Source organism: Patagioenas fasciata, chromosome 2 (genome assembly GCF_037038585.1).
Source record: "Patagioenas fasciata isolate bPatFas1 chromosome 2, bPatFas1.hap1, whole genome shotgun sequence".
Taxonomy (NCBI): domain Eukaryota; kingdom Metazoa; phylum Chordata; class Aves; order Columbiformes; family Columbidae; genus Patagioenas; species Patagioenas fasciata.
Genome location: NC_092521.1, coordinates 45,933,455 through 45,946,866, shown reverse-complemented (window position 1 = coordinate 45,946,866; position 13,412 = coordinate 45,933,455). Strand labels below are relative to the sequence as shown.

The 13,412-nt window shown below is 40.2% G+C and overlaps 1 protein-coding gene across 4 annotated transcripts in view; it reads right to left on the bottom strand.

Moving 5' to 3' along the window:
• The window catches only part of NOL4 (nucleolar protein 4), a 193,959-nt gene that overhangs the window by 143,702 nt on the left and 36,845 nt on the right, over positions 1–13,412 (bottom strand). For all 4 annotated transcript variants that reach the window (XM_065830303.2, XM_065830302.2, XM_065830301.2 and 1 more), the window contains exons 3-4: positions 2,825–2,936; positions 2,201–2,313 (exon numbers count right to left, since the gene is read on the bottom strand). In XM_065830303.2, coding sequence (XP_065686375.1) covers positions 2,201–2,313; positions 2,825–2,936 — 225 coding nt within the window. The remainder of the gene's footprint in view (positions 1–2,200; positions 2,314–2,824; positions 2,937–13,412) is intronic.

Genomic DNA, 13,412 nt, shown 5'->3' with positions numbered 1-13,412 from the left:
CTTATATTTTCCAATTCTGAGGTTAGGCAACCTGTATGGTCCCAATGCTTGCATAGGTATAAAACAACACACATGGGATACCTGTGTTTGCCTATGGCACTCTGCTGAATACCTCCACCTCACTCGCCAAACTGTGTAACCATTTCTCTGAATGTGTGTGGACAGCCAGGCACAGGGAGAGGAGTGGAAGCCACTGGCACCTTCGCACCAGTTGCAGCACAGCTGGAAATTCCCACACAGTATTAGTTCTCCTGTTCTTTCCTTTCACCAATGACCTCAGCTTAAAAATGATGAAATGAGGATTAGAGAATTAGGAGCCTTTCAGTCACTGTGCAAGATAGTTGTGGGATCCAAGTTTACTCCTGTCTCCACTCCACTCCCTTCACAAGAATACAGATATGATTGATGGAACCTTGGAAACAGAGCCTTCTTACAAACCCAAGCATGTTTTTTACGTGTGTAAAAGGCATGCAACAGGTATCTTCCTGCTTTGTACTATGTTTTCACTGCCAATTTTTTCTCAGTTCAGCAAATGTGCAGTGCAGAGAAAATCAAGTTCTTACCAAAACTCTGCTTTGAGAAAAGACATAAAGATTACCTTGAGAAATTTCATTGTGGCCACTCTGGCAAACACATAATTACTAAAACATACTGAAAATTATGCTTCTGTTCCTAAATCCAGTGCTGCAAATATTTCATATACAGTAACATTAGGGTGACAAAACCAACCTAGACAGGGAGATACTAAGCAATGGTGCTTCCTGCTGCTACCGTGTCATTGCCGGTGGTTCATGCAGATGAAAAACTGGTTGAACAAAAATTACAGTCATCAGACCAGAAGGACTGCACCAAAACATTCAGGCTATAGAAGCACTGTGGCAGCTGGCCCTGATCCAGCATGAGTGCTTCACCTTGTTCTGAGAGGAATAATTCTCAAAGGGAAGCAGTGGAAAAACTAAAGAATCCTTTAACTCCTAAGGCTACTTCAGCCATAAAGCCCCTTCTCTCCCACTGTTAAAACCCCGTTGTCACATTCCTGAAAAGGGGCAGCGTGCAGAGGGGAGACTCAGGTGAAAAACATGACCAGGCTGTATTTGTGTGTGAGGAATGCAGAGTTGGGGATCTCCCCCCACATCCTCCACAATTAAAAAAAAAAAAAAGTGACAAGTGAAACAAGAATCCTGATATTTCTACCTAAAGTGATGAAATCCCCATTCCATGAGGTGTTGAATAATTTAGAAATCTCCACCAGTAGCCCATATCTCCTTATTATGAAACCAAATCTGACTGACTCCACAGAAGTCAGGAGTCGGTCAAGGTCTTTGACTTAATCCACCTGCTAAGGTTGCTTTTGAAGGTTTTCTTTATTGAAAAAAAAAATACATATTGTAGTCAGGCAGAAGGACACAGCATGCAGAACTGCTTTTTGCCAGCACATAGCTGGGCTTCTAACGACTTGGCAGCTCAAATGGTAAACGAATGCATTTCTAGCAAAATGAGTTTATTACAAGTAATTTGGTAGGTGCCATCCAATTGGTGAAGCACTTCTTAAGACTAGAAAAACTCTGAATAAAACACAGAAATAAAATCATTTGGGGGAAGAAATAAATGCAATTCAACTCCAGTTCTCTCTGAACAAGCTAGAATATCACCACACTTCTCTTCCTTTATTTTTTTCTGTATTTTTATTCGAAGTTTCAAAAGCAACCCTTATTCTTATTTATCAAGGTTCTTGCCTTGAAGATTTAAACTGATGTTGTCAGGGCTTCAATCTACCTCACTATAATGTGTTGTATCCTGGCTGCTGACCCTCGGTACACCACTATGGCTTTCATTTCAGCTGTTGAAGGTATTGCTTTCTAGTAGTAGACAATGGAAGTCACTGCTGAGCACAGCACTAAGCCTCAGGTGAACATACTGCCCCCCTTTAACTTTCCACTGGTCCAGACAGTAAAAGGGCACCTGTAGGTGATTTGAGGCAGTAAAGCATATTACCCCCAACCATGTAAGGGTGGTACGTCATGACATTTTCTCTCAACCTGATTACTTGCACACAGCCTTGGTTTGGTTTCAGACTCACTATTTTAGCACTGATAAAGATGGGATCAAAATCTGTGTTCATTTCCCTGCCTACCACAAAAGCAAGCACCTAAGAACACAAGAGAAGAGAAAAACAAACTTGGAAGATTTCAGGTTTTACCTCATCTTGTTGTGAGTTTAGTAGCTGCAGCTTCATGTGCTTCATATAGGCCATAGTAATTGGCATGTTGTAATCAATCATACTGGTCACCAAAGTTGGAGGTTTTCCATTATCTGCAATAAAAATATTTTTTATGCATTATATGTTAATTGTGGAGGCTACTTCAGCCTACTCTTCAGTCAAAGTCAGACAGTTACATCATTTAGTTCTAACTTTGGTGATTTCAATTGCTTGTAGGCTGCACAGACAGAAGTCTTCTGAATAAAAATTAAAATCAAGTTCAAATCATGAAAAGTGATAGATTCTTCTATCCTAAATGACTACAACACATACCTCCTATCTGTTCCTTTCGTTTAAGCCCCCATATAAACACTTCCATAGCAAAATAAATTACCTCCTCCAGATAAAATCATCTTTCTACTGAGGATGCCTATGGTATTACACTCCATCCTTAAGTGAAAGCAGAAGATTCACTACCTTCCAGCTTAAGTAAATGAGATGATCTGACTTATTGAACTGTTCCAGTCTACCAAATTTTTATGAACTCTCTCTTAAGCTAGGAAAATATAAATGGGTATTAGGAATAAAATGACTTTACATTCCACTATTTGATACTAAAACTACCTTTATGATCCGCTCCATCTGGGTTTAAATGCATTCTTTTCTGGCACTCTGAGCAGCTCATTAGAAATCGTGTCACCGCTTCTCTCGGTAGGAAGGCATAGGTCTCTGAAATCTGAAATTAATAACAATATATAGGTGTTATTACATACACTGATTGAACATGATTTAACAGAACTGATCATTAGATTTCCAAATAAGGCATATTACCTTATGATGCCAGGAAGCACAATGAAAGCACGTTCTGCATACTATGTAGGATTTCCAAGAAACATCTCTCCATTCTGCGTACTTACCATCTAATGGCTAGTAAAAGTCGATACTGAAAAAAAATTCCACTTATATCAAAATGGGTTTGGTTTTCTGTTTACAGTTTTTTCCAATTTGCTTTCAGCAAAAAGATTCGTATGTAACAGGCACCTGACTGCGGGATGTTTCTAAAAAAACCAAACTGAAAAGCAATCTTTTTCTTACAAGTAATCCCAACAAAGAAAATGCTTGGCTTACGTGCACTAGCAGCAATGACAGTCTCCTTGCTAAGTTTAACTTTGTATTTGAATGGTTTGGGAAAATATTATCGGAAAGCTTGTGATTTAATACTACAGGGTAAAAAAGCTATTTTTAGTAACAGTTATAGAGTTTAGGGGTCACTTGATCTTAGAGACTCTGCTTCAGACGGAGATATCTTTAAATGACAGTTTTTGGTTGTTTCCTCTTTTCAGCACTACCATTCTTTCCAACCACATACTCGCAAGTAGCCATCAGAGGGATTTCTCTTCTTTTTCAAAAGAGGAAAGGAGGAAGCAGTTGTTGCTGCTTTTAAAGATTACATTCCCTCCAGCCTCCCCCAAGGACGCATTTGTCTTTATAGACATTTTGCCTTGCTGAAAAGGACCTGGAGGTGGTGGCCAGTGCCAAGCTGAAAACAAGCCAAGAGTGTACTCTCTGATCACAGATAAAGCAAATCTCATACTGGCAACATTAAGTGTATGGCCAACAGATCAAGAAAAGTTATTACCCTGTTCTACTCAGTGCTGGCAAGGCAGCAGCTGCAATGATGTGTCCTGTTTGCCCCTCCACAGGTCAAGAAGGCTGCTAAGAAGCAGGAGAGGGGTCTGTGGCCGATCACCACGGTGGCTGGAGCCTAAAGCAGGGGACTTGAAGGAAAGGTTGAGAGTGTTGGATTTGTTTCATGTGACAAAAGTAGGTTATGAGGCAGAGAAAGATGTAATTGCGGCCTGCCACTGCCTGACCAGGACTTAGAAAACCTGTGGAAACTTTTCAGAGGGTGTAACCAGGGACAGCAGCCACCAACTGCAACTTGGGATGTTCAAACTGGACATCAGGAAAAATGTCTTCTCTAGGACGCCAATGTACTGGAGCAAGTTTACCAGATGGGTGGAAGGATCTCCACACTTGGATGTTTTTAAGACATTACCAGGCAAAGCCATGGCTTTTCTGTGATTCATTATGTATGTTGATGTATACACACTGAACAGTGCAAGTGTTGTAAGGAATCTCCAGCCCTTCTTTTATGAGCCAAGGTGATTGTCTTGCAGTGGAGAAAATCTCCAAAGAAAGACAAAGTGCCACAACAGAGATTAAAAAAACGTCAACTGATATCTGCTTGTATTCCCTTATTGCAAAACCTAGAGCAGGATTTGATTTCCTATCGAGCACTACATCAGTGCAAGTCTCTATAGGAAGTGCAGAAGAATGGAGGTGGCATGCATGAAAGTGTGGATACACAAAGGATAAGGTAACTTTCTTTAACTGGATGTAAATGGGATTGTATACCGTGCAAATCACTCAAGCTTCTCACAAGGGTGCTAAGAGGGGGAGGACTGGACAGTTTTAACTCTCTTACACTCTTCTCCTTGGCTTGTTGCCTACTTAACCTGTGTTGAAACTTATGTTTCCTAAAACTCCATGGACCAAATTTATCAGTGACAGTATTTTCAAAAGCAGGTGGAGTTTAAATTATTGTTTGTTGATGTGACACGAGTCATGGAAATACATGGAAATGATAAAAGATGCAAATTATGCCATCCTGTTTATAGTATTGTTGCTTAGGATGCTTATTGTTGTTGTTGTTTTATATAACAAAAAATCTGATTTTGAGGGAGTAGAAGGGAATTAGTATAAAAGCAAAATTTGTTCTGCAACAAAAATTGGCAAAGACTTTCTCTGGGCCTGAAACAATTTATCTGAAAATGAAGGAACTGAACAAAGACACTTTTGAATGGACAGTCCTACCCCCAAAATATTTTCAGATTATTTTTCCTGTTTTTTTACTGTGGAACAGATGCCTATTTACCTTTCTAAATACGAAAACATTGGTTATGCGCATGCTTTATGAAATCTAAACAAGAACTTAAAATCCTCTAGAATTTAGCATTAGGAAAATTGTTACATGTACATACGCAGAAACCTCTCATAACATTTAACACATTTAGCACTGTATTGAAACTAATGAAGCTTACCCATAGGTTCATTAGTAGCCTGCATTTGATAGGAATGTTCCATTTATTCTAATCAAGTATCTCTGACAAAATTCCAGTTCTGCTCAGATAAGATGAAAATCCTATATGGAAAGCAAGTGAGCTAAGTCCCAGATTTGATAGGTGTGCTCCACTGACTATAAGGGAACCTGGTTTTATAACTAAATTTGTCCACATGGCAGATGCTTGTGTCTCCAGCCTCCCACTGCAACACAATTTTAAGGATACCCTTCCCTAAATAACACCAGTTTTCACCAATTTCTTCCCATTTACTTTGCAATTTGAATCAATCACAGTCCAAGACTTCAGCCTGTATAAATTGGCCTAACACAATAACTATGGCATTAAAAGAGATACACAGAGGACATGACTCACAGCTTTCCTTATTCTTGCTGCTTGAATATGGGCAAAAAGCTCTTTCCAATTTTCAATGCCAGAAAGCTTACCAAAAAAATCCCCACAATCTCATGACTCCCAACAGTGCAGACTCCTGTTTGCCTTGCTTGCTCTGGCCATGCTCCCAACCAGCTGGCTTAGCACCAGCTGTAGCCAGGAAGATCTCTGATCAAATTACCACAAGGCCAAACACAAAATCCTGTATTTCACCCCTCAGTGGAGCTTACCAGCTTGTGCACAAGGTCAAGCTGATGTAGTTCCTGGAGCTGGCCTTCATGTGAGTATTTCAGAGCACAACCTGGAGGCCTATGACACTTTCTAAGTAACTATACAGCAATATTTTAGACAGTGGCCTGATTTCATCAGGAAAAATCATTTCTGTCCTCTATTCTATCTGAAAGCAAGCAATAATGATGCAGTCCTCACTGATACTCTGTGCTCTCGCTGCCTTCAGGGGCCCTGCACCTAGCTCTCTTCTCAAGGCCATTAGCTAACAAAAAATCATCTTTCAGTGATGTGCTACAACAATGTTGGTTTCTTGCATTTACACACACACAGAAACGCACACAATTCTACATTTTAAGAAAAAATAAAGCCAGAAAATTGAAGTGGGGGATATTGCATTATTTACATCCACCCACTGTCAATGCACACAGGCACATTTTTGGCATGACTTCCAAGAAACTGCTCATGCATGTGCCTGTACCCATCAAATCCGTGTTGATTTACCACATTGATAAAATTACTTGATAAAATTGTGGGCATACTTTTTTCAAAAATTAAGCTTTAGAAGTATCCTTACGTGATTCCTTATTCCCACTAGCAGTTTTATTGCACTTTAGTATTAATCTCATGTTGCTTGTAGAAATGTGTTACCTTGTATTTGGATGTATTCTGTATCATGGACAAAGCTGAAAATAAGCAGATTCTAGCAGGCTGGTGTTTAGGTATTGTGTACTAAGCATAGTTCTTACAGCTGAATGCTTTTTACATTGTAAAGGGAAAAAAATACATGAAGAAGAAACTAGACATCTGAAGCATTAAACAAAAAGTGCAAAAATCACACAAGGTTTGTTTTAGCCTCAGAAGTTACAGGATAAGTAGCAAAAATTTCCTAACAGTACAGTCCATGTGCACCTACACATATTTCAAGTCTGAACTCAGAGGAAAATAAAAAGTTGACTTCAGCAGCTTCAGAGTCAAAACTTTTATGATCTTATCTCACCGTCCACAAAAAGACCCTGATATAATAGATTTTTACATATATCAACTCATCCAAAACATCGCCCAACAACAAAGGCCTTCTAGACCCATAATTTACCCTCATCCTGTTTACTGGATCCCATGAAGAACACAACTACCACAAGGCAAGTAATCCAGTACCTAAGTATGTAATCTGATTTACATTTGTGCTAAGTGATGCATGCCCTGTCTATAAGAAGCGTATTGCATTCCTACTGCATCACTGCAGGCAGAGAAAATGGGCAAGGGCTCCTTTATACTCTCCAATATTCAGATGATTTAAGTGCAGAATGTTGTGATGATGTAACTTTCAGAGCTACATTTTTATTTGGAAAATTAACAAGCTCCAAACGGAAAGCAGATTTCAGGACACATATGGCAGAATGGGAAAGACAAGTGTGAGGAGCATGAGTGAAATCTTACAAGTGAACCTATTAACCCCTCAAGCATTAACACGGAGAATGTCTGTGTAGTCTGGAAGATGCAATGTGTCAGAACAGAGAGAGGTTTTTTGTTATGTGTGTATATTTTTTTTTAATTAAGGAGAGTATGAGGGGGAAGATGATCCAAAGAAGACTTCCAAGAGGGGGGAGAGAGAGACAGAGTAAGATGATAATCTGTCCTGGGCCCACAGCCATCAAACCAGGTGGTAGAAATTGGTTTCTTGATGACAGGAGGGCAAACCAGCCAAGGAAAGTCCTCTCCTTTACTCAGCAAGAGGTCAGAATAGAAGGCTGACATAGGAAAGCACATATATTACTGCTGGGAGTTTTATCAAGAGCTCGCTACCCTGCTATATTGGGGAAAATACTGTTCCTTCTTGTGCTAAACTTGTGCTTCACAGCTCCCTTCCCTTCCCTGCTCTCCCCATGTAGCAAAAGCCAAATTCTGTGAGGGAAACAATGGGGAGCACCTGCTAGCGGGACCACTGCCAGGACACCCAACACTTGCCCTTTGCACAGAAGCAAGAACAAGTCCATAGAGTAAAGCACACGGGACTCAGCTGTTTCATCATGCACACAGGAACAGTGTGGATGCAAGGATTTAAGCATGTTAAGGCCCTGAACAAACCTTGCCTTCTTCTGCTTCCCCAAGGACAAGGTCTGCCCTGGATGGAAACCAGCCAGGCCCCAAAGCTGCTTTAACCCTGTTTGATCAGGGAAGTTGTACTGGAAGGAGACTATGTTATTTCACAGTGAGAACTGCCAGAAAATTCTTCCCTGAGGAAAACACATTCACTGTGATGCTCAGAGGGGACTCAGAAGCACATTCATGTTTTGGGAGAAGAGAGTCATGGCACATGTCACAATCCAAGTAAGGTTTTTCTTAGGACAAGAAAAAAGAGGGAGGCTACTCAACAGCCTGATCCCAAACCAAGAAACACTGATTACTGCAACAGCTGGATGAAGCACAGGACCTCAGACATCGCCCCACACCTAACAGACTCCTCTTGTGCCTCAGATGTTATATATTTATGTACTACCTATCTGATCAGAGTCTGGCCTCAAGCTACTTTCCCTTGACACATCAATATGTCCTCCATGTTTTACAAGCCTGCTTCTCTTCCAGTTCATCAGCCCAATGCTCTTTTTTCATTCATGGGTTGGGAGTTTTATTAACTGAGCCATTTCTCCTGCTCAGACATCACAACCCTCACTCACAACTCAAGTTCACTGCTATAAAGTTTCAAGGCTTTCCACAGTGCCTACACAGTCTCAACAGGCAGATACTAGATCATCCATCACTGGTAAGAATATTAAAGTAGAATATGCACATAGAATCTAAGGTGCTTAAGGTGACTGTGAGACTCACACAAACAGTTCTTGGGTAGATGATGCACTTAGTTTTGGAAAGTTTGTCTAGATATAATATACAGAGGTGAGGCACTTACTCTGCTACTAAAGTGAATGAAAATCTAACATCTTTTTTAAGATTATTAAAGAAAGTAAAGAAGATCTACTCTGAAATATGGGGCTTGGTGACTAAACCTGGCCCACCTGTACTCATAGCAGGGCCTGAGAGTAGGCAGAGATGTTTTCCATCTCCAGACTCATCACAGACCACTTGAGCCTCTTGAAAAAATGTAATAAGGCTATTTTTTTTCCTGGTTTGCACTGAATCACAAAGAATTGTTCTGGCAGCTTGAGCCTGTTGCATTATGCTGCCACTGTAGTCACAACTTTTCCCAGTTACTCCCACCTCTGATATACCCCCTCAGCACTTGAATCTAAATTTTAGATACGGCTGAATATTTTGAATCAAGAAATTCAGCTCTCCAAAGGCACAGAAAGTCTGCTATGCACTTGTTACATGCATTTCCCAATATACCAGATGGATTCTTTTCCTGAACACTTCTGTGTGTCCCCATCTCCACTTTGACGTTGCAGTTCTCCTTTCAGGGTGGGATGCTGATACAAAAATAAGTCCTTTAGGACAGAGAGTGAAAAGCACTATCCCAAAGCAATGTGGTTCCTCTAGACTACTGAGCTGCAGCAGCAAGTGCAAGCGGAGTCACCCGTACAAGGAGGATCCTCTGTAATTTCTCCCAACTGCTTAATTATAGAATCATAGAATAGTTTGGGTTGGAAGGGACCTTCAAAGGTCACCTAGTCCAACCCCCTGCAATAAGCAGGGACACCTTCAGTTAGATCAGATTGCTCAGAGCTCCATCCAGCCTGGCCTTGAATGTCTCCAGGGATGGGGCATCTACCACCACTCTGGGCAACCTAATTCCTTTCTGTTATATTAACCTATTCCTTCCATCAGCACATCTCACCCCCTCTCCTCTGGAGCCCGGCAGAGGGCCCACAGGAAATGCAGAACAAGCAGGGACCTGTTTGGGCACCACTGCTTTCCTTGGCACCGAAGAACATGCTCTTTCCACCTTTCGTACCTTCCTAGTCACCTGTGCCCCTGCTGAGCAACTGCCTTGGCCAGGCCTTGTGTCACATATCCTGCCTTTGTCACAGAATGATCTCTCATATCAAGGCCCTCAACGTTTTCCCTGTTTGTAAACTCCCCCGGGAGCCAGGGAACTAGCTGACATTATAAACATCGTCTTACGTATTCCTTCAGTCTGGCATACTCCAGATGTGATTTAAAGTTCTTGGTTTCATTTTATATATATGTGTCAGGTCCTTTTTTTTTTTTTCTGCTGGTTTAGATCTACCTACAGTTATGCTGGCAAGGAACCCAGCCCATCAATCTTACACTGTCTACAAGTCGGGCACTTGAAATGAGCACAAAACCTGCCAGTTAAATGGGAAGCTCACTCTTTTTTGAGCATTTTCAAGGTTACTCTCCCATATCATCTACACAGACTTTGTACAATTCCCTTCTCATTTGTTAGTGTGCAGAGAAGAAGAAAATGGGACCTTATCTAAACTTAAATTTTGACACACAGATGCTTTCCTCATTAATCTATAGGATTTGTGCCAAGGAACCATAAAGTTTAAGTTTGGTACATTGCTGCCCCAACTAAAATATAAAGGCCCCCTTCCAATACACTGCTCTTTTGAGGTATCAAGCACCACATCCTATTTATCTTCCTGTGCAGCACTGCTGTAGGAAGTCCCACAGAAGTCAGTTGTAAAAATCCCATTAATTTCCACACAGTTAACATAAACAAGTCAGTGCAGATTACATGTTCACTAATTGAGTTTGTAAGCTGTTCTGGACACACTTTCAGAGAAACGTAGTGATGTATTTTAGCACTCCAGCATCTGGGGTGACTCTATCAAAAATGTAAAATGCCCTACCTATTCCAAGTTCGTCACTCCATATAAATGCAAACAGCAGTTAATTAAGTCATCTTTGACAATTTCATTACCCTCCTAATCATGCTTGAATGCTATTAAAAATTTTGAGTGGAGCAGGTTCATTATTAAAAACAGATATTAACACATGCATAAGCAAATAAATTACTTGAAAGCAATACATTACAATTCTCAGGGCTACACCATTGTTTTTTTTAGAAATACTCAGGTACTGAAAATCCATGACAATATTTTGTGAACTTCAGAAGTTTAGCCATTTTGCACTGAAATAGTGGTGGTTTTCTCCCCATCATTTCTCTGTTAAAATGTTTCAGTCATCCAGTCAGAGAGCCAAGGAAATGTGATCATCACATTCCATGAATTATGAATAACAAATAGCAGTTGTAGCACACAGTTTGTGAACCATTCTTCCTGTAAAAATTCTTCACTCAAACTATTTGGAGAATATTTATGCATGATAAATACATTCACAGATCTCAAGGATGATTCACTTTTGACATGTGAATAAAGAAACAAGACTAAATTAATCTTATTGCCAATTCACTTAATAAAATTAAACCCCGCCAAAGTACATCAGTTTGATTTATAAAGCTTTTAGGGTATAACATTTTGTGAGACAGTTACACAAGACACTACCTCTTTCCTCCTGCAGAGCCACAGAGGAGACAGACACTGCATGGCTTGCTGGAACAGACCAGCAATACAGTTCACCATTTTTAGTGAAGGTGTTTTCATGGACAGGTCCAGTAAAGGAGAATGCATTTCCCCAGTTAGTCTGATACAGTTTGAGGCCTGTTTATTTAACCTAATTCTCATGTTGGGACAGAGAGCAAGAGTTGATATTAGTTTGTTCTGGAATCTTTTTCCTTTTTTTAATCTATAGAAATCTTTAAGAATTATGTACATGAATCCTGTCCTTGGGAAATATGACTCAATGCCCTTAATAAACAAATATGCAATGAAATGAATGTACAGATATTGCAGACTCCGGTAATAACACAAACGTACATTTGAGCATCTTTATCCTCTGCTCATAACAACATAATAAGCTCAGGTCTCGGTTACGATAAAAGTTAACATCAAATGAAACTACTGTGTAGGCTATTGAATCTGCACAAATAGTTCTCACAGAAGAGACACTAGTTGTCTTTCATGCTGTTCACAATAAACAAATTCATTATCTGACTTGTAATCATGGGATTCTTACAGCAGTAAATATTGTACTTGGCATGTATTTGTAGGATGATGACTTGAAGTATTGTATTTATAGCTGGCAGCATTCCTTATACTGGTATAATATTCTGCAATGTTTGTGACCTACACTGTTTAAGAGCATATTGAAGTAAAACAAAATGGAGAGAGGTCAGTGAACATATTACTTTTCTAATGCTTTCTAAAAGAGAAGACCGAGTATCAAAATAGCCAAGGTGACAGGTTAAAATTAATTTAGACAGTTTGTGTTTGTTCACCCTGAAATATCACCCCAAGCCTTCTAAAGCATACCCAGATGACTGGTGTCTTTCTTCATACAGCTATCTTAAGGTCAATACCACTGGGAACAAATTATAAGAAATCTTGCCAAGAGCTTATCCCACAACAAACTGTCTGAAATAGCCTATAAATAAAACATCTGTGAAGGGATTCATAGATACAGAGTAAAGATTGTTATGTACCTGAAAAAGCAGTAATGGAAAAAGAGCTATTTCTTATGGCAAAAATTGAAGACGTGGGTATCAGAATCCTGGATTTCCCACACATTTTGGTGACCATTGAAGAAAAATGCCTGACACAACTGCAGGTTGTTTTTAAAGTGAAGAACACTGTGTTCGGGGTGACAGGTCACCTTGGGGTGCTGTGCGCATCACCCCGCCAGCCCCTTCCCACTGGGCCCATGGGGAGAGAAGCCTTGGGTGCCCTGCACCCCGGCCAGAGCGGTGGGATGGGCCCTGGCTGGGAGGCCCTGTCCTGCTGCCCTGGGAGCCCCCAGTGCTTCAGCAGCTGGAAACAGCTGGGCAGGTGGATCAACACCTTGGGAAAGTACAGTAAATGTTTCATTAGTTCTCCGTACAAAAATAAAGTGTTATATTTGCACCACTAACCACAAAAGCTATTTATAGCTGTTTTAAGGCACTGGCTGAACTGGTTAGGTCAAGAAACAACATACAATTAAAAATCTTAGAATAATCTTTTTTCTGTACTCAACTGTTTTATGCAGGTGTGAGAGCTGCCCTCTCAATACTTCTTTCACTGTACTTAGCTTTCCACCCTTTTGAATCCAGGATATTTACAAGTTTTCATGCCATTAAACCATTAAGTATACTCAGTCTGCCATAAACTACAAGGCAGCTTCATTCATATGCTGAAGTACAGCACCTCATTCAGCAAAGTTGCGGCAATACCTTCCAAGTCTTCTTTAAGACTTCATCCATTTAATGACAATTAATTGATATAGAGTTATTAGAGAAATTGTCAAACTATTATAGAAATAATTAATTCCCTCCTTGCACCAATGAGGAAATCGCTACTGAAGTCAACGGATCTGGCCCTTTATTACACAGAAAATGTGGCCCTCGTGATTTCTAAGCTGCATGTTTTCATGCATTATTGAAAGATCTCTGAAAGAAAAAAATACACTACGAATTTCAATTCACACTTTTAGAGACTGATGCTCACTTG